The 21,349-nt window shown below is 49.8% G+C and overlaps 1 protein-coding gene across 1 annotated transcript; it reads left to right on the top strand.

The window, feature by feature from the left end:
* The first annotated feature begins 1,122 nt into the window (after nt 1-1,122).
* On the top strand, nt 1,123-18,052 carry LOC129714333 (keratin, type I cytoskeletal 18-like). The gene is made up of 10 exons (XM_055663877.1): nt 1,123-1,660; nt 4,720-4,802; nt 5,834-5,990; nt 8,095-8,256; nt 8,638-8,763; nt 9,119-9,336; nt 10,338-10,387; nt 13,016-13,040; nt 14,465-14,481; nt 16,807-18,052. Exons 1-10 carry the CDS (start codon nt 1,226-1,228, stop codon nt 16,827-16,829), a joined length of 1,296 nt encoding a protein of 431 aa, XP_055519852.1. The 5' UTR covers nt 1,123-1,225; the 3' UTR covers nt 16,830-18,052.
* Nucleotides 18,053-21,349: the final 3,297 nt, after the last annotated feature.

A 21,349-nucleotide genomic window follows, 5' to 3' on the forward strand; every position in this document is an offset into this window, starting at 1 on the left:
TAGAGGAATGAAAAGGACAAATGAATGGAAGGTTATGAAAAAAAGACATCAAAGCCAGCACCGATGATCAAGGAAATGGGCTGCATCCAAACGACATTTTCATCCCTCAAGTTTCCCATTGATAGACACAAAAAGCTGGAGTAACTCAGCGGGACAGGCAGCGTCTCTGGAGAGAAGGAATGGGTGACATTTTGGGTCGAGACCCTTCTTCACTCCTCTTTTACAAGTCTGACGAAGGGTCTCGACCCGAAATGTGTTACCTATCCATTTTCTCCAGAGATGCTGCCTGACCCACTGACCTACCCCAGCGTTTTAGATGTTAGAGTTAGATGTTTTAAAGTTAGATGTGGCCCTTGTGGCTAAATGTATCAGGGGGTATGGAGAGAAGGCAGGTACAGGATACTGAGTTGGATGATCAGTCATGATCATAGAAACATTGAATGTGCGGTGCAGGCTGCACCGAAGGGCCGAATGGCATACTCCTGCAGGGCCACATACTCCCTCTTTTCATGAACTGGCCTCAACTACCCTCTGTGGCAGAGAATTTATTGCTCTCTGTGTGAAAAAAGTTCTTCTCATCTCGGTTTTAAAGGATTTCCCCTTTATCCTTAAGCTGTATGTCCTGGATAACATCGGGTCCTGCATCTGCCTGTCCAACCCCTTAAGAATTTTGTAAGTTTTCTATAAGATCCCCTCTCAATCTTCTAAATTCTAGAGAGTATAAACCAAGTCTATAGTCTTCTTCATGACAGTCCTGATAATCAGTCATGATCATATTGAATGGCGGTGCAGGCTCGAAGGGCCGAATGGCCTACTCCTGCACCTATTTTCTATGTTTCTATGTTTTGTGTCTCCGGTATGTATGCCTATCTGTTGTGCTGCTACAGGTAATAATGTAATTGTTCCATCTCGTGACAGATAACAACGAGACACTCTTGTCTCTCTTGAATCTTTGTGTCTTTCACAAGATTTAATACTCTTGTCTGGTGCATTCCCCGGGGCGCTGAGCGATCAGGATACGAGTGGAGAACAGGGTTTGTGCTGCCAAGTTGTGGGCGTGAAGTTTAAAAGATGGGATTCAGCATGGGTGTGGTCCAACCCCTGTCCACCCCTTCACTGTATAAGTAGGAGGGAGGCAGGTTCCGTGGCCACTGAGCATCTAGAGCGAAGTTTGAACTAGACACTGCCTTCCTCCTGAAGTCCTCATTTAGTCACCAGCAGCAACATGTCTCTTCATAAGACAGTAACCAGTTACAGCACCATCGGTGGCTCCAACCGGCTTTCCGGCGGGCTGCCACGGTACTCCAGTGCGTCTATGCAGGGCTACAGCTCCCGGCCGCGGGCCAGCGCCTCCACCATGAGCTACAGATGCGGCAACGGTCTGGGTCTGGGTCTGGGTCTGGGCTCCAAGATTGGTCTTGGCTCAACCTATGCTGCCAGCTCCTTCTCCATCATGCCAGGCGGTTGCGTCGTCAACAACGAGAAGGGCACCATGCAGGAATTGAACGACCGTCTCGCCAGGTATCTGGAGAAGGTCCGTACACTCGAGCAGTCCAACAAGGAGCTGGAGATCCAGATCCAGGCGCTCGCCTCCACCAACAACTATGAAGGCTTCGACTGGTCCACCTACAACAGCGCGGTCATACCTCTGCAACAGCAGGTAGGTACAGAGGCGACGGGAACTATGATAGATTAGAGATATAGCGGTGAAACAAGCCCTTAAGCCCACCGACCAACAATCCCCGCACACCAACACTATCTCCCCCCACACACACACACACACACAAGGGACACTTTCCATTTATACCAAAGCCAATGAACCTACAATCCTGCACGTCTTTGGAGTGTGGGAAGAAACCGGGGCCCCCGGGATAAACCCACGCGGTTACGAGGAGAACGTACAAACTCTGTACATACAGCACTACCCTTCCATATCTCTAGTTCCCCCGCTCCTCCCCTGACTCTCAGTCTGAAGAAGGGTCTCGACCCGAAACGTCACCCATTCAGATTCAGATTCAGATTCAATTTTAATTGTCATTGTCAGTGTACAGTACAGAGACAACGAAATGCATTCCTTCCCTCCAGAGATGCTGCCCGTCCCGCTGAGTTACTCCAGCATTTTGTGTCTATCTTTGGAGGAACTCAGCGGGTCAGGCAGCATCTGTGGAGAGGAATGGGCAGACCAAGTTTGGGGTGGGGACCTCAGTCAGATTCAGATTCAGATTCAGATTCAAACTTCAGTCTAAAGACACTATCCCACCTATGCCACCCCCCCCCCTTCTTTTCCTTGTCCCCTGTTCCCTTCCAAGTGAAGTCCATTCCTCTAACGTAGGTTTCTGTTTGTTATAGCCATGAGTACGTTCCCAAGTCAAGATGTGTATAACATATAATAATTACAGCACGGAAACAGGCCATCACGGCACTACAAGTCCGTGCCGAACAATTATTTTCCCCTAGTCTCATCTACCTGCACTCAGACCATAACCCTCCATTCCTTTCCCGTCCATATACCTATCCAATTTATTTTTAAATGATAAAAACGAACCTGCCTCCACCACTTCCACTGGAAGCTCATTCCACACACCGCTACCACTCTCTGAGTAAAGAAGTTCCCCCTCATGTTACCCCTAAACTTTTGTCCCTTAATTGTCAAATCATGTCCTCTTGTTTGAATCTTCCTTACTCACAATGGGAAAATATACCTGTAGCTTTTCAATTGATGGGGCAACAGGGTGGCGCAGCGGTAGAGTTGCTGCCTTAACAGTGCCAGGGATAAGGGTTCGATTCTGACTATGGATGCTGTTCGCACATTAATTTTCCCACTGACCGCCTGGGTTTTCTCCGGGGGCTCAGGTTTCCTCCCACATTCCAAAGACGTGCACGTCTATGAGTTGATTGGCTTCAGTAAAATTGTAAATCTTGCCTAGCAGGCAAAGCAGATCACTTCCAAAAGACGTGGTCTGCATTTATGGAACTATTACAAGCATAAGGTGCAATAATAAGTTATAATATAAAGGCTACCAGGACCTGGTAATGGGGGGTATAAAATAAATTTTTAATAAAAACACGGTTGGTATATCCTTTTTTGCGGAGTTTTGTGTTACAATAGAGCGTTTGATTTTCCTTTCTTCTTTTTTTTCTTTTCTTTCTAGGGTCTTATTTCTTTTCTTTGCTTCCTTCTCTAATTCCTTCCCTAAGGGGTTCTCTTCCCCCAACACTTTCCTGCACCTTCACGATTCTTGCTTACTTTCCTTATTTCTTTTATTTCTATCTTTTTTAAAGCTCAAAAAATGAAGTGGTACAACATAATGTAATAAGATATATGCGATGTATTAATGTGATTTACTGTACTGCTAATACAAATAAAATAAAAAAATTAAAAAATTGTAAATTGTCCCTGGCCTGTGTAGGATAGAGCTAGTATCGCTGGTCACTGCCGGATTCGATGGGCTGAAGGGCTTGGTTCCACGTTGTATGTCTAATGTGCAGTGCAGTGCAGTGCAGAGCAAAGCTATCCAAACAAATCAGATATACTACACGTAAAAGATAGTCAAGGCAAACTCAAGTACAACAGGTGAAGAATATCCTTCTCAGCATTACAGTGCATTGTTGAGTGAACAAGGGTCTCAACCTGAAATATCACCTATTCCTTTTCTCCGGAGATGCTGCCTGTCCTGCTGAGTTACTCCAGCTTTTTATGTCTATATTCGGTTCCTTCCTATACATTATAGCACATCAGTTCCATAGGCAGAGTCCACAATGGGGTAGAGGTGAATTGGACGGTATCCTGGCTTATACAAGGGTCGTTCAAAAGCCCGGATAACTCAGGGGAAGAAGTCTGGCTGTGCGCACTTTCAAGCTTCTGTCCATTTGGTCTGACCACAATGGGGAGACGAAGGCTTAAATGTCGCCCAAATGGGACAGGCCTTATCTGCTGCCCTGATCTCCTTATCTGACGCCCTTTAGTTTGTGAGATCCAGGGCAGTTATACACACGTCAATGCAGCCCGTAGATCTTAGCTGGGCATGTAGGCACCTGTGACCTTGACCTCCCACTGAAAATGCTCTCCTCACCCTCCACGCCTCAACCCAGCGGTATGAACATTGACTTCTCCAATTACAAATAACCCCTGCATTCCCCCTCGCTCTCTCTCCGCCCCTGCCCCACCCTCGTCATCCTGCTAGTTCCACTGGTCGCATCCACACGTCCCTTCATTATCAATGGACTATTGTCGGCACGGTGGTGCAGCGGTAGAGTTGCTGCCTCACAGCGCCAGAGACCCCGGTTTGATCCTGACTACGGGTGCTGCCGCCTGTATGGTGTTTGTACGTTTTCCCCGTGGGTTTTCTCCGGGTGCTGTCATTTCTTCCGACACTCCAAAGGCATGCAGGTGTGTAGGCTAATTGACATGTGTGTGTGTGTGTGTGTGTGTGTGTGTGTGTGTGTGTGGATCGCTGATCAATCGCGGACTATGTGACCTATTTCCACGCTGTGTCTCTAAACTAAACTAAACTGAACTTTGTGGATTGGTGCATTGGTGCCGGCTCTGAAACTTTTCATAGCTCGATCTTCCCTCTCCCCCACTGACTCTGTCTGGCGAAGGGTTTCGACCCGAAACGGCGTCTATTCCTTCTGCTGATGCAGAGATGCTGCCTGACCCGCTAAGTTACTCCAGCTTTGTGTGTCCACCCGTTTGACTTTCTCTCCAATCTCTCCCAGATCGTCAATGCCATGCTGCAGAATTCCCGTATCGCTCTGGAGACGGACAATGCCAAACTGGCCGCAGAGGACTTCCAGTGCAAGTAAGTGACCTAGTTCCTTTCTTTAAATAAAAATTCCTATACATTGTAACGCATCAGTTCCAAAGCCAAAGTCCACTGTCCACAATGAGTCATGGTGTAGAAACAGGTCCTTCGGCCCAACTTGCCACCGGCCAACATGTCTCAGCTACACTAGCTACACTAGTCCTACTTGCCTGAGGTGGAAGTTAATCGGACAGTACACAAAGGGTTTCGACCCAAAATATCACCTATTCCTTCTGTCCAGATGTCGTTTACCCCGCTGAGTAACTCCAGCTTTTTGTGGCTATCGTCGGTGTGTGTGTGCATCCTTCCTGCATCAGTTCCATAGGCAAAGTCCAATGTCCACAATGGTGGTGGAGGTGAATCGGGACAGTACACTAGCGTATAGAAGGACTATTCACAAGCCCGATAACCGAGGGGAAGAAGTCACGGTGGTGCAGCGGTAGAGTTGCTGCCTCACAGCGCCAGAGACCCGGGTTCGATCCTGACTACTGGTGCTGTCTGTACGGAGTTTGTACATTCTCCCCGTGACCTGCGTGGTTCGCCTCCCACACTCCAAAGACGTACAGATTTGTAGGATAATAGGCTTGGTATAACAGTAAACATTGTCCCGTGTGTGTGTCGGACAGTGTGCGGGGATCAGTGGCCGGCGGGGACTCGGTGGGCCGAAGGGCCTGTTTCCGCGCTGTCTCTCTACACACAACTAAACATTGCGGGCCCCATCTTTCGCTAAAACTAATACTAAAACGAGACACGGTTGTTTCAATTCCAGGCAGCATCCTGGTGAACCACTCCTACACCATCTGCTCATAGGGTCATTGAGATAGAGGATGGGAGGAGGAGGGTTTCTGCAGCTTCAAGACAGGGCTGATGGAATCAGGGGATATGGGGAGAAAGCAGGAACGGGGTACTGATTTTGGATGATCATTTGGATTGAATGACGGTGCTGGCTCGAAGGGCCGAATGGCCTACTCCTGCACCTGTTGTCTGAGGTGATGGTCTTGTGGTGATGCTTGTCCCCTCTGTTTCAGGTTGCGCACGGAACAGTGTCTCAGGATGTCGGTGGAGGCCGACATAGATGGTCTCCACAATCTGAAGGCCACCTACCTGCATTTGCACGAGAACCTGAACCAAGACATTGTCGGGCTGGAGGATGAGATCGCCTTCCTGAAGAAGAACCACGAGGAGGTGAGCGGCCCTGTCAATCACTGGGATTTGGTGCGGTACAGTGCCAGGGTCCCCGGTTCAATCCTGACCTCGGGTGCTGTCTGTACGGAGTTTGCACGAGTTCTATGTTATCCCACATTCTGATCCACTTTCTACACACTAGCGGTCAATTAACCTACCTTTGGAACGTGGGAACAAACGGGTGTCAAGGGCCAGGGGGGGAGGAAGCAGGACAATGGGGTTGAGAGGGAAAGGTTGATTAAATGGCAGAGTTGGCTTGATGGGCCGAATGGCCTAATTCTTCCCCCTACCATTGATGAATGTGAAAGCGGAGTATCTGGTCACAGGGAAACCGTGCCAACTCCACACTGACAGAACCCGAGGTCAGGATTGAACCAGGGTCTCTGACGCTCTGAGGCAACAGCCCTACCAGCTGTGTGACTGTGGCAGCAATAAAACAGTGCAATGACATTGTGTTGCCTCCCTGGTGCCTCTACTGAAGGTAGCACGAGGTTCATAAACAACGGAAGGTGAATAGCACAGTAGAGGGAGGGTCCCCACCTGAAACGTTGTCTATCCATGTCCTCCAAAGATACTGCCTGACCCTAGACACAAAATGCTGGTGTAACTCAGCGGGACAGGCAGCATCTCTGCAGAGAAGGGATGGGTGACGTTTTGGGTCGAGACCCTTCTGCCTGAAGAAGGGTCTGCTCCCGAAACATCCGAAGAGGAGTCTCGACCCAAAACGTCGCCCACTCCTTCTCTCCAGAGACGCTGCCTGTCCCACTGAGTTACTCCAGCATTTTGTGTCTATTTTCAATGTAAACCAGCATCTGCAGTTCCTTCCTGCACATTTATACCACCCGGCCCGCTGAGTTACCACAGCACTTTGTGACCCTTGGTCTCCACCTGAAGCTTCCTGGGATGGGACCTCCTGATGACCAGTTCCACCACTTCCCAGCTGTTGTCCTATTGCAATGCCGGACCAGGCAAATAGAGAGCTGGCGAAGGTATCAGTGGTTGCAGATTCGACCGCCTGCTCAGGCAGTGAATTTTGGACCCACTCCACTCTTTAGATGGGGAACAATTATTTCATGGGATCCTTCGGAGATCTTGGTCACAACTTTCCTTGCAGAGTTTGGTGGCACAGCGGTAGAGTTGCTGCCTGACAGCGGCAGAGATCCAAGATCGATCCTGACCATGGGTGCTGTCTGTACGGAGTTTGTCTGTTCTCCCCGTGTGGGTTGTCACCGGAAGCTCGGGTTTCCTCCCACAATCAAACACCTACGGGTTTGTAGGTTATTTGCCTACGGTAAAAAATGTCCCTGGTGTGTAGGATAGTGCTCGGGTATGGGGAGAAGGCAGGAGAATGGGGGGAGAGAGGGGGAGGGAGAGTGGGAGGGGGAGGGGGGGGGAGAAGTGGAAGTGGAAGAGTGGGTAGGGGGGGAGGGGTAGTGGTGGAAGAGGGACAGAGGGGTAGAGGAAGGGGGGGTGGGGGGTGAGGGGGGGGGAGAGAGTGGGGTGGGGGAGGGAGAGGGAGAGGGGTGGGAGAGAAGTGGAAGAGTGGGGAGGGAGGGAGGGGTAGGGGGAGACGTGGAAGAGGGAGAGGGGGGGGAGGGGAGGGGAGGGAGGGAGAGAGGGAAGGGGGTGGGGTAGAGAGGGATGGGGGTGGGAGGAGGAGGTGGAGGAGAGGGAGAGGGGTGAGGAGAGGAAGATGGAGAGGGGGAGGTGAGAGGGAAGGGGGAGAGAGTGTGGGGGAGGGGGGAGATGGGGTGATGGGGTACCACCATGAGGTACCGCCTCCAGTTTAAATTCCATTTGGAATATTTTGGAGGACCAAGAAACCAAGAACCAAGAATGGGCGTGAGAGGGAAAGATGGATCAGCCAAGAGTGAATGGTGGAGTAGATGTGATGGGCCGAATGGCCTAATTCTACTCCTATCATTTATGAACTTATGAAGTTACTGTTTGGGGTGATCGCTGGTCGGCACGGACTCGGTGGGCTGAAGGGCCTGTTTCCGTGCTGTAAACTAAACTAAACTAGAGGTTCAGCACGTGCAGCGATGTTACACAGACATGGATGGAGGGATTGTCCTGACCCTGCCTCTGTTTCTATCTGTTTCAGGAGCTCAGGATGTTGAGGCAACAGAAGACACAGGACATAGAAGTGCAGGTGGACTCCGAACCAACTGAGAACTTGGATCAGATCCTGGCTGATCTCAGGGCGAAGTACTCAAAGCAAGCCGGTGACAACAAGGCAGCCATGGATACATGGTACCAGGAGCAGGTAAGGATTAGACTGGCCGTTCACAACAGCTCAACCTCCACAATGCCCAAGCCCTGCTCCATCTGGTGTGAGACTCCCTGATGGAGGACAGGGTTGTGGAGGGCGGGTTGTCCACTGTGGCAGCTGGAGTTTCCTAACTGGGCATCTCCTGTCCTGTCTGGCCCACGGCATCACCACCCTCTCCCAGACTCCTGTATCCCGCAGATGCTCCGACTAAACCACAAGCTCCTGGGAAAGGCCGGGATAGAGTGGGATGGAGTGGATGAGTCTATGACCAGAGGCCTGGTGACTCAGTGTCCTTGGATCAGGAATCTGTCCCAACATCCGGACACCATCGTTCACACCCCCTGCCTGGTCTCTAACCCATTATTCATTTTTCAGCTGAAGATTAAAGAAACAACAGTCTATCAGAACGACCAGGCTCTGGATGGGGTCAAGAATGAGATGAGCCAATATCGACGCCAGTTGCAGGACCTTGACATGGAGTACAGCAGTTTAATTGGAACCGTAAGTGACTTGTGGCAACGTGACGTTTACCCCAGAACCGCTAGTCCTGAGCTCACAGAGTGTGGGCAGAGCTGGTGCTACCTGTGTTGGTGACTCTCGCCCCCCCCCCCCCCCCCTTCACCCACCCCCCCCTCCTCCCCCCCCCCCCCCCCCCCCCCCCCGTCCACCTCCCCACCCACACCCCCCCCCCCCACCCCCCGTCACTCCCCACCCCCCCCCCTCACCCCACCCACCCCCCCCCCCCCCCTCCCCCATTCCCCTCACCACCAACCCACACCCACCCCCTGGACTTATGGTTTGGAGCAGCCCATTGAGACGGGAGGTCAGACTGACAGACGTGACCTTGTGCTTTCAGATCAACGCTCTGCAGAACAGCCTGAACCAAATCGAGGGAAATTACGACATGCAGCTTCGGAGTCTGCAGACCAGGATCGCACAGCTGGAGTGTGAGCTGGGGAGTATCAGGAATGAGTTGCTACACCAGAACGAGGCGTATGAGTCCCTCCTGAACATCAAGATGCAGCTGGAGTCTGAGATCGCACAGTACAGAATGTTGCTCAGCGGAGGACAGTGGTAAGGAGAGGAGAAGGGCAAACACCTGAGCCTAATGTGGTCAAGCAAATCCCCACACGCATTCTATACATTGACCCAAACCCACATGGGAAATATCCCCTCCTCGCCCAACAGCAGTGGAGTCAGACCCTGTCCCACGTTCCCGAGTTACTCACCCGAGTTTTCCCCTTGATTCGAACTCGGGGAATTACGATAATAGCCATTCGCAGGTATTTGGGGCTATTTTCTTTATTCGTGGACATTTTTCAACATGTTGAAAAAACGTCCCGACTTACCTGATGCCCCGTGTTCTTGCGGCTGGCATTACGAGCCGCTACGAAACATCCACGCACTCCAACGGCCTCCTACGAGCTCGCTACCGACATTCCCCTACATTCCCCGAGTTCGCATCAAGGGGAAAACTCGGGAGAGTTCATGAGTAACTCGGGAAAGTGGGACAGGTCCTTTACAGCACCAGAGACCCAGGTTCGATCCTGACTACGGATGCTGTCTGTACGGAGTTTGCACGTTCTACCCGTGACCGCGTGGGTTTTCTCTAGGTGCTCCGGTTTCCCCCCCTCTAAGTTGGGAAATATCTAAGGAACGTGGTCCCCTAGTTTAGCTTAGTTTAGAGATTCAGTACGGAAACAGACCATTCGGCCCCACTGGGTCCATGCCGACCAGCGATCCTTGTATACTATCGTACACACTAGGGACAATTTACAATGACTGGGATCCTGAGTTTAGTTTAGTTTCGAGATATCGCGCAGAAACAGCCCCTTCGGCTCACCGAGTCTGCACTGACCAGCGATCCCCGCACACTAGTGATTCTTGTGATTCTGTAAAGGCAAGGCTGAAACTGGAGGATGTTAGTCGAGGGGTGGGGTCGATAGGGCAGGTATTGGGGGGGGGGTGGGGTGGGGGGGAGGGGGGGGTGGGGGGGAGGGGAGGGGTAGTGGACAAAGGAAGGATCAGTACTCTGTAAGAGAACAACTTTAATAATCACGCTTTTTACTTTTTAGCATCAATACCTCTGGAGGCTCTTCATCGCAAGTCTCACAATCCTATTCCAGTAAGTTTCCAAGTAGATTGATGCCGAATTTAATAGATACAGCATGGAAACAGGCCCTTCGAGTCCACGCCGATCATCCGTTCACACTAGTTTAATGTTAACCCACTGTCTCATCGGCTCCCTACACACTAGGGGTAATTCACAGAGGGCCAATTAACTTGCAAACCCACACGTCTCTGGGATGTGGGAGGAAACCGGAGCACCCGGACGAAACCCATGCAAATCGATGTGGGTCTCAGGCGCTGTGAGGCAGCAGCTACACCCGCTGCACCACTGTGCAGCCCGGCTGGACTTGTATGAAGCACACTGTTTAGCCAGCCCCGTACAAAGCAGGTACCACCGTGACTGACTCTCTCCTGCCCAGCCTGGGGCACGAGAGTAGGGCAGCGCGGTGGCGCAGCGGTAGAGTTGCTGCCTTACAGTGCCCGGGCGATCCTGACTATGGGTGCTGGCTGAATGGAGTTTGCACGTTCTCCCCGTGACCAGCATGGGTTTTTCCCAGGAGCCCCGGTTTCCTCCCACACTCCAAAGACGTGCAGGTCTGTAGGTTATTTGTCTTGGTGAAATTGTAAACAAATGTTCCTAGTGTGTGCAGGACAGTGTGCGGGGATCGCTGGTCGGCGCGGTGCAGACTGACAGGGCTGAAGGGCTTGTTTCCGTGCTATATCTGGTGGTCCATGTGAGAGCACCTGGCAGTGACGTCCTCTTCTCCCCTCTCCCATCGGGCAAAAGGTGACCACACACACCTCCAGATTCAAGGACTGTTTCTTCCCAGCTGTTATCAGGCAACTGAACCATCCTGGTATGTTAGCTTTCATTGCAAAAGGATTTGAGTATAGGAGCAGAGAGGTTCTACTGCAGTTGTACAGGATCTTGGTGAGACCACACCTGGAGTATTGCGTACAGTTTTGGTCTCCAAATCTGAGGAAGGACATTATTGCCATAGAGGGAGTGCAGAGACGGTTCACCAGACTGATTCCTGGGATGTCAGGACTGTCTTATGAAGAAAGACTGGATAGACTTGGTTTATACTCTCTAGAATTTTGAAGATTGAGAGGGGATCTTATAGAAACTTACAAAATTCTTAAGGGGTTGGACAGGCTAGATGCAGGAAGATTGGTCCCGATGTTGGGGAAGTCCAGGACAAGGGGTCACAGCTTAAGGATAAAGGGGAAATCCTTTAAAACCGAGATGAGAAGAACTTTTTTCACGCAGAGAGTGGTGCATCTCTGGAACTCTCTGCCAAGGAGTGTAGTTGAGGCCAGTTCATTGGCTATATTTAAGAGGGAGTTAGATGTGGCCCTTGTGGCTAAGGGGATCAGGGGGTATGGAGAGAAGGCAGGTACGGGATACTGAGTTGGATGATCCCAGCCATGATCATATTGAATGGCGGTGCAGGCTCGAAGGGCCGAATGGCCTACTCCTGCACCTAATTTCTATGTTTCTATGTTTCTCTATCCTCTGATCAACGAGTAGTCTTGTCCTACCATCTATCTACCACATTGGATACCTGTGAACAATCTTCAATCGGATTTTATTTTGCGCTAAATATTATACCCTTTATCCTGTATCTGTACACTGTGGCCCTTAGTTTAGTTTATTGCTGTCATGTGAAGGTACAGTGAAAAGCTTTAAAGTTTGCGTTTGATCCAGTCACAGGAAAGACTATAAATGATGACAGTCAACCCATCCACAGTGTACAGACACAGGATAAAGGGGACAACATTCAGTGCAAAATAAAGTCCCGTGAAGCCCGATTGAAAATAGTTCACCATTCACCAAAGATAGGTCTCCATTGAGGTGGATGGGAGGTCAGGGCCACTGTCTAGCTGATGAGAGGATGGTTCAGTTGCCTGATAGAAGCTGAGAAGAAACTGTCCCTGGATCTCGAGGTGCGTGTTTTCACACTTCTGTACCATTTGCCTGATGGGAGAGGGGAGAAGAGAGAGTGACCCGGGTAAAACTCATCCTTGATAATGCTGGCTGGCCTGCCCATTGCTGGCATTGAGTCTGTCTGTGGAACTGATGCGCTACAATGCTGAGAACTATGCTCTACATTATGTATCCAAACCTACCTATTGTACTGGAGTTTGGCTCGATTCTTAAGGGGTTGGACAGGCTAGATGCAGGAAGATTGTTCCTGATGTTAGGGAAGTCCAGGACAAGGGGTCACAGCTTAAGGATAAGGGGGAAATCCTTTAAAACCGAGATGAGAAGAACTTTTTTCACACAGAGAGTGGTGAATCTCTGGAACTCTCTGCCGCAGAGGGTAGTCGAGGCCACAGTTCATTGGCTATATTTAAGAGGGAGTTAGATGTGGCCCTTGTGGCTAAGGGGATCAGGGGGTATGGAGAGAAAGCAGGTACAGGATACTGAGTGGATGATCAGCCATGATCATATTGAATGGCGGTGCAGGCTCGAAGGGCCGAATGGCCTACTCCTGCACCTAATTTCTATGTTTCTATGATTGTATTTGTGGATAGCATTATCTGGTCTGATTAAATAGCAAGTGAGACAAAGCTTTTCACTGAACCTCGGGTACATATGCTGATACTAAACCATCTCGAGATGAGCTGCAGTGGGTCTATTTAGCGATGTGTTTAATCCGGAATATTCTTTCTTTTGCAGAGGGTCCAGCTTCTTCTGTGACCACGTAAGTGGGATTAATTTTATCCTGACTTTGACCCCCCCTTTGGGAAGGCAGAGAAGCTGCATTGCCAGAAACCATCGAGAGAGCAGCACACTTAAGACACAAGGATTTGATGCAGCGGGCCATGCAGCATCTGTGGAGGAAATAGCCAGGCGACGGTCTAGTCCAGGACCCTTCTGATGGAGTAGAGAGGGAGATAGCTGGAAAAAGACGGGTGGGGGCAGGACCAGGACCAAGTGATGGGTGAACAAGTACTAGTTTCACTGTCATCCGCTTGAGTTCCACTGTCTGCTACACTCGTTATCACCCACCCCACAGCCAACAATGGACCATTGTGGGCTCGGCCTTTCCTTGATCACCGTTGCATTCTGCATATCTTTCATTCATTAGCTCCATGTGCCTTCTATGTCTCTCATTTCCCTTTCCCCTGACGCTCCATCTGAAGAAGGGTCTCGACCCAAAATGTCACCCATTCCTTTTCTCCAGCGATACCGCCCGACCCGCTGAGCCACTCCAGCTCTTTGTGTCTATCTTTAGTGTTGGAAGGCTATGTGTATAAAGGAACTGCAGATGCTGACATATTCATAAGATAGACACAAAGTGCTGGAATAACTCAGCGGGTCGGGCAGCATCTCTGGAGAGAAGGAATAGGTGACGTGTGGGTCAAGATTTTCCATTTAGGACTAAGATGAGGAACAAAATTTCACCCAGAGAGTTGTGAATCTGTGGAATTCTCTGCCACAGAAGGCAGTGGAGGCCAATTCACTGGATGTATTCAAGAGAGAGTTAGATATAGCTCTCAGGGCTAATCGCAGATGTTCAGCCTAGTATATCATTAACGAAAAATCGCTGCAAGACCCGGTCGCAAAAGGTATTATTAGTTTTATAGGCCTCGATAATATAGTTATAATAATTTTAAAATTACTGTCTCATTCTGCAACCTCTCGCAGCCCCAGGGTTTTATAAAGCAAACAATTAAAGGTATGTACCTTATTTTTACATTAAATGGGGCATATATATAACCCTGAATATCAAGTTATCTATAGCGAGTAGTTCATTTTGGGCTTTTTATATCCCGCAGTATTTTTCTCGGCATTTGAGGGCACTAATCCAGCGGGATGTCAACGGGGGCTAACAGAATCAAAGGGTATGGGGAGAAAGCAGGATTGGGGTACTGATTTAGGATGATCAGCCATGATTCTATTGAATGGGGGGTGCCTTCTCCAAGGGCCGTATGGCCTACTCCTGCACCTATTGTCTATGTTTCTAAGTTTCTTCAGAAGGGATTGAAGTACAGTTGTTTCTCAGAGTGAGGGGGTTCCAGGAAAGGTGTTGCCCAGCCCTGCCTTTTATTCTTATCTTGTCGTGTATATATCATGTGACTCTGTGAAGTCTAACATCTTTTTCTTCTCCCTTTTCTTTAACAGAACAAAGGTTATCACAGGTAATAAACCTTTCTTCTTATTCCCTCATGTCTCTGTTTGAAAGGATCTGCGTGGTGAATGTATTGCATATACTGTAGAACATGGGGGGGGGCTGAGCTACAGGGAGAGGTAGAGTAGCCTGGGACTCTATTCCTTGGAGCGCAGAAGGATGAGGGGTGATCTTATAGAGGCGCGTAAGATCAGGAGAGGAATAGTGGGTAAACGCACACAGTCTTTTGGCCAGAGTAGGGGAATCGAGAACCAAGGGACAGGAGTTTGAGGGAAGAGGGAGAAGATTTAATAGAAATCTGAAAGGTAACTTTTTTACACAAAGAATGGTGGGTGTATGGAAGGAGCTGCTGGAAGAGGTAGTTGGGGCAGGTACCATCGATTGATTAAAATGCATCTCTTGATGCTCCTGAACACATCATCAGTGATGTAACGTGGGGTCATTGGGTGTTTCGGGTCTTTCAACATCAGACACCCTCGCCCAGGCCACCCAGCCGTGGTTGATCAGACCACGACTTGTGTTCAGGTGGCATTCGCTGCTCCCCATCGACCTCCTCTCCTGATCCAGAGCCATCTCCGCTGCCTCTGTGGTGTTCTTGATGCCTCTTCCCCTCGCCACTCCGTTGATGCCCAGTGCACTCGAGGCTTTGTAGAGTGATTGCCCTGCAAAACCTCTGCAACCTACCTCGATGGGCATACACACCTGTTGGACAGGTACAAGGATAGGGTAGATTTAAAGGGTTTTGGGCAGGTGGGACAAGTGTGGATGGGGTATGTTGGTCAGTGTGGGCAAGATGGGCCGAATGGCCTGTTTCCATGTTGTACGATTCAATGACTCGATGATTCTATAACAGTACAGCACAGGAACAGACTCTTTGGACCACAATGTTAGTGCCAACAATGATGGCAAGATAAACTAATCTCCTCTGCCTGCATGTGATCCACACCGCTTCATTCCTGCTCTCCAATGCAATTATATTGAGATCATGGCCCAAGAGAAGGCAGCCCTGGGCTATTGGGGAGTTAACCTGTAACTTGGGGAGACCACACCTGGAGTATTGCGTACAGTTTTGGTCTCCAAATCTGAGGAAGGACATTATTGCCATGGAGGGAGTGCAGAGAAGGTTCACCTGACTGATTCCTGGGATGTCAGGACTGTCTTATGAAGAAAGACTGGATAGACTTGGTTTATACTCTCTAGAATTTAGGAGATTGAGGGGGGATCTTATAGAAACTTACAAAATTCTTAAGGGGTTGGACAGGCTAGATGCAGGAAGATTGTTCCCGATGTTGGGGAAGTCCAGGACAAGGGGGTCACAGCTTAAGGATAAGGGGGAAATCCTTTAAAACCGAGATGAGAAGAACATTTTTCACACAGAGAGTGGTGAATCTCTGGAACTCTCTGCCACAGAGGGTAGTTGAGGCCAGTTCATTGGCTATATTTAAGAGGGAGTTAGATGTGGCCCTTGTGGCTAAGGGGATCAGGGGGTATGGAGAGAAGGCAGGTATGGGATACTGAGTTGGATGATCAGCCATGATCAAATTGAATGGCGGTGCAGGCTCGAAGGGCCGAATGGCCTACTCCTGCACCTAATTTCTATGTTTCTATGTTTCTATGTTAAGGGACCCCAGTCTGGAGTGAGTGGGAGATATCACACTGGGCTTTTCACCTAGAAAGTCGATCTATTCAAACTGTTACCATCGGCCGACCAGTTCAGAAAAGACACGGCCTTGTTCTATGGATAGGCATAAAATGCTGGAGTAACTCAGCAGGTCAGGCAGTATCTCTGGTAAACGTGGATAAGTGACGTTTCAAGTCGGGATCCTTCCCCAATCCAGACCCGAAACGTCGTTATCCGTGTTCTCCAGAAATGTTCTCCTCGTGCAAACTCCACACAGAGAGCACCTGAGGACAGGATGGAACCTCGGTCTCTGGCGTGTGAGGCAGCAGCACTACCAGTTACTCCACTGTGCCGTTCCACATAAGGGCAGAACGGTGGCACAGCGGTAGATTTGCTGCCTTACAATGCCAGGGTCATGGGTTCGATCCTGACTGCTGCTGCTGTGCGTGGAATTTGCACATTGTCCCTGTGACTGTGTGGGTTTCCTCCAGGTGCTCCAGTTCCCTGCTACATACCCAAAGCGTGCAGGTTTGTAGGTTAATTGCCTTCTGTAAGTTGTAAAATTGTCCCTAGTGTATAGGATTGTGCTAGTGTACAGGGACCACTAGTCGGCATGGCCTTGGTGGGCCGAAGGGCCTATTTACACACTGTATCTCTGAAGTCTAACGGTGAAAGAGTGAAGTGTGAATCTCTCTTCATTTGGTGTTTTTACAGAAAAGGTGACGTCTAGGTACTAAGGAGAGAGACTGGCCCCGTGGCTCTATCCGAGGCGGTGGACTGAGACCCCCTCACCAACTCCCCACATCTCCATCTGTTTGCCAGGACCACCACTGGGGTGTCTGGCATCTCGCGAGCTGATCTCTGCCCTGTGCTGCTCCCTCTTGTCCCGGGAGGGGCATGGGAAGGAATTTCACCAGCTGCACACGGACCATTGCCGGATTCAACACCTGGATAGCCACGGAGAGAAGAGGTCCAACCTGTGTCCTCCCCGCCTCCACCCCCTCGCTTCAGCTGCTGCTTGTGGCTTTATTATAAGAAGCTCCGGCCCACACCCTCCCACCATCCCCACCTCCCTCAGGCCACATTTACACTGCAGGAGCTGTCCAAGGTGCTGATCCACACCCTGGCTGTCAGCTGCAACACAACCCTGGATCCAATGCACCTACAGAGTGCTGGAGTCCCTCAGTCAGTCAGGCAGCATCTCTGGGGAAACGTGTAGGAAGGAACTGCAGATGCTGGCTTATGCCGAAGAGAGACACAAAGTGCTGGAGTAACTCAGCCGGTCAGGCATCTAAGGGTGTGTTTGTCCTTTGGTCTGAAGAAGGGTCTCGACCCGGAAAGTCACCCATCCTTTCTCTCCAGAGATGCTGCCTGACCCGCTGAGTTACTCCGACACTGTGTGTCTATGGCCAGCATCTCTGAAGAACGTTGATGGGTGGTTTTGGATCAAGACTGATTTTGGGAGTGGGGGGGGGGGGGAGAGAAGAAAGCTGTGGAAATGAATGAAGAAAGGGGGAGACCTTTCTCCTCCCCTCCCCCAACCCTCCTATCCCTCCCCTCCAACATTCATTCTGAAGAAGGGTCCCGACCCGAAACGTCACCAATCCATGTCCTCCAGAGAAGCTGCCTGGCTCATTGAGTTACTCCGGCGCTTTGTGTCTTTTTGCGTATTAACCAGCATCTGCAGTTCCTTCACTGGCATCCCGGGGGCTAATTCACAACCCGCAGCGGCTGGCATTTGGCCCATCATCTCCCTGTTGGACCAGTTCCCGATAAATCTGGCTGAGTGCCAGGGAGACTTGTCCTGGTGATCCAGGTGGTGATGAGTTCTGGACCCAGGCTCCTGTGTGTGACCAGCCTCTCTCCATCCCCTCCACGACCCACGGACACTCCTAAACCCCTCCCATCCCCTCTATGCTTGCATTTTGCTCAAAATCAATAAATACTCTTATTCCCAGCCCACCCTGTGTGTTGTCACTCATTTTCTCATCACGGGATGAAATAGGAACCAAAAGCAAATGCACGGAGTTCAGGGTCGGTGATCGGTGTCTGTGTTTCCCTCCACACTCCATCCTCAAATCCATTCACAGAGCAGAACAGCATAGGAACAGGCCCTTCAGCCCACAATATCTGTCTAGAGGGAACAGCCTTAATGTGAGAGAGGAAAAGTTTTAAATGTGGTGCAGCGGTAGAGTTACTGCCTCACAGCGCCAGAGACCCAGTATCGGTCCTGACTACGGCTGCTGCCTGTATGGAGTTTGTACATTCTCCCCGTGAACTGCGTGGGTTTTCTCTGGGTGCTCCGGTTTCCTCCCACACTCTAAAGACGTACAGGTTTGCAGGTTAGTTGGCTTGGTATAATTGTAAATTGTCCCTGGAGTGTGTCAGATATGTGTGCAGGGATCTCTGGGTGGGCCCTTTTCTGCGCTGTATCTCTAAACTAAACTAAAGGAGGTCGGTAGGCAAGTGGTTTTACCCAGAGAGGCCTGGATGCTTGGAACACCTTGACCATGGTGTTTAATTCAGATTTCAGTTGTGTTGGTTTATTGACAATTAATTTAGTTTATTGATAACAAGTTTAGTTTAGTGACCATAAACTAAACTGATGTCACGTGTACTGAGGTACAGTGAAAGGCTTTTTTGTTGCAAGCTATCCAGTCAGCAGAAAGACTATACATGATTATAATCAAGCCGTCCACAGTGTACGGATACAGAGGTATATCCAGTAAAGGGCTGTACAGATATAGTCCAAGTGTATAGGGATAGGTATTTATATCTTTATCAGGGCTGTCCACAAAGATTTTTGTGTTCCTTTTCCAGTATTTAAGGGGGCTTAATGGATTGGCCTTAGTCCAAGTCTTTGTCATTTGAATGAGGTAGGTGGTAGGTCTATTCTATAAGGGCTGTCCACAGCCGTCCAGATTTTAGTCAACTTGTTGACCCCAAAGTGCTTCGAGTAATTAATTACATTTTAAGGCAAATTGGCCTTGACATGCCCCAAACACAACGGTGCACTTTTTGCGGGATCTGAGCTACCAGTGTTAGCTCCATCTTGTCCCACTTCTTCCTGTAACCAACCAATCCCACTACTCACACACACCCTTGTGTATTATTTCCTAAACCTCTCTCTTAGCATTATATGTTTAGCTTAGTTTAGAGATACAGCACGGAAACAGGCCCTTTGGCCAACGAGTCCTCGACGACCAGCGATCCCCGCAGACTAACACTATCCTACACACAGTAGAGACAATTTTACATTTTATACCAAGCCAATTAACCTACAATACAAGCCTGTACATCTTTGGAGTGTGGAAGGAAACTGACTACCTTGGAGAAAAACCCACGCAGGTCACAGGCAGAATGTACAAACTACAGATACAACACCTGTATGTGTGGATTAAACCTGGGTCTCCAGCGCTGTAAGGCAGCAACTCTACCCGCTGAACCACCGTGCTGCCCCTCTGCTACGTATCTATGTATCTACCACCTCTGCCTTAGGGACACCGATAGCTGGTCGTCATAACTACGCCTGATGCCTTATGCAGATGCCGGAATCCTGAGACAAAAAAACTGCTGGTGGAACTCAGCGGGTCAGGCAGCATCTTTGGAGGGAATGGACAGGTGACATTTCGGGTCGGGGCTTTTCCTCAGTCTGATGGGACCCCCATTCTCCTGCCTTCTTCCCATGGCCCCGACTCCTGTACTAATCAAGAATCTATCTATCTCTGCCTTAAATATATCCCCATAATGGCCTGCACAGCCTTCTGTGACAAAGAACCACAGATTTGACTAAATAAATTTCTCCTCATCTCCTTCCTAAAAGAATGTCCTTTAATTGTGAGCCCTCTCGCCCTAGACTCTCCCACTAGTGGAAACATCCTCTCCACATCCACTCTATCAAGCCTTTCACTAATCTGTGTGTTTCAATGTTGTCCCCCCTCAATCATCTAAACTCCAGCGCGTATAGGCCCAGTGCTGTCAAACGCTCATCATATGTTAACCTACGCATTCCTGGGATCATTCTTGTAAACTTTCTCTGAACCCTCTCCAGAGGCAGCACATCCTTCCTCAGATATGGTGCCCAAAACTGCTCACAATATTCCAAATGCGGTTAAGGTTTATTGCCGATTTTCCGGCAGCCTCGGTTCCTGGTCCGTTCTGGATTAACGGGTGATAATGGAGGGATTGGCAGATGGATGGAGTAAGTGACAAGGGATGGAGGTAACAAGGGAGACAGAAGGGGTGTCAGAGAAGGAGCGGAATGCAAAGCCAGAGGGAGCTAACGTATTCCAGTTGAATCCTATCATTGTAACAGAGTGTATAACATTCCCTCTCATCCTAAAATCTGTTCCTACATGTCTGGAATGTAAGTCGAAGCAGCAAAGTTGAGACCTGTTATATAATCAGAAGAACAAAGCCTTTAGACATTAGGCTTTAGAGAGACAGGGCGGAAACAGGCCCTACGGCCCAATGAACAGGCCCTACATGCCAGTGAACATCTGGAACGTTAGCTCTACCCCACCCACTAAACATAATTTACAATTTACAGAAGCCAATTGACCTACAGAAAACCCATGCGATCACGGGTAGAACATGCAAACTCCGTTCAGACAGCACTACACCCGTGGTCAGGATTGAGCCCAGGCCTCTGGCGCTGTAAGGCAGCAACTCTCCCCGCTGCACCACCGTGCCGTATCTGGTACAATGGGTAGAGCAAAGGGGAAGATACAGGAGATAGTTCTCGGCATTGTCCTATGTTGTGGTGCATCAGTTCCTTACAGAAGTGTTCGCAGTGAACTCTCGCTCCACATAGGCCACCCAGATCTCCCAGGTGCCACCAACTTTAACTCCCCTTCCCATTACCATACCGACCTTTAAAAGACATTTGGACAGGTTCATAGAATCATAGAGTGATACAGTGTGGAAACGGGCCCTTTGGCCCAACTTGCCCACACCTGCCAACATGCCCCAGCTACACTAGTCCCACCTGCCTGCGTTTGGTCCATATCCCTCCAAACCTGCCCTAGCCATGTACCTGTCCTATGCATAGGAAGGGCCCAATGAATGTGGGCCAAACGCAGGCAGGTGCGACTCGTGTAGATGGGGCATGTTTGCCGGCATAGGGGAGATGGGTTGAAGGGCCTGTTTGGTGCTGTGTGATTCTGAGGCTGAACTGGCCCTCCTCCATGGCCAGAGTGTGGCCTCATGCAAATTGGAGGGACATCTGCTCAGATTTTGCTGAATGGTATGTGCCTTG

This window comes from Leucoraja erinacea, chromosome 39, assembly GCF_028641065.1.
Source record: "Leucoraja erinacea ecotype New England chromosome 39, Leri_hhj_1, whole genome shotgun sequence".
In the NCBI taxonomy this organism is placed as follows: domain Eukaryota; kingdom Metazoa; phylum Chordata; class Chondrichthyes; order Rajiformes; family Rajidae; genus Leucoraja; species Leucoraja erinaceus.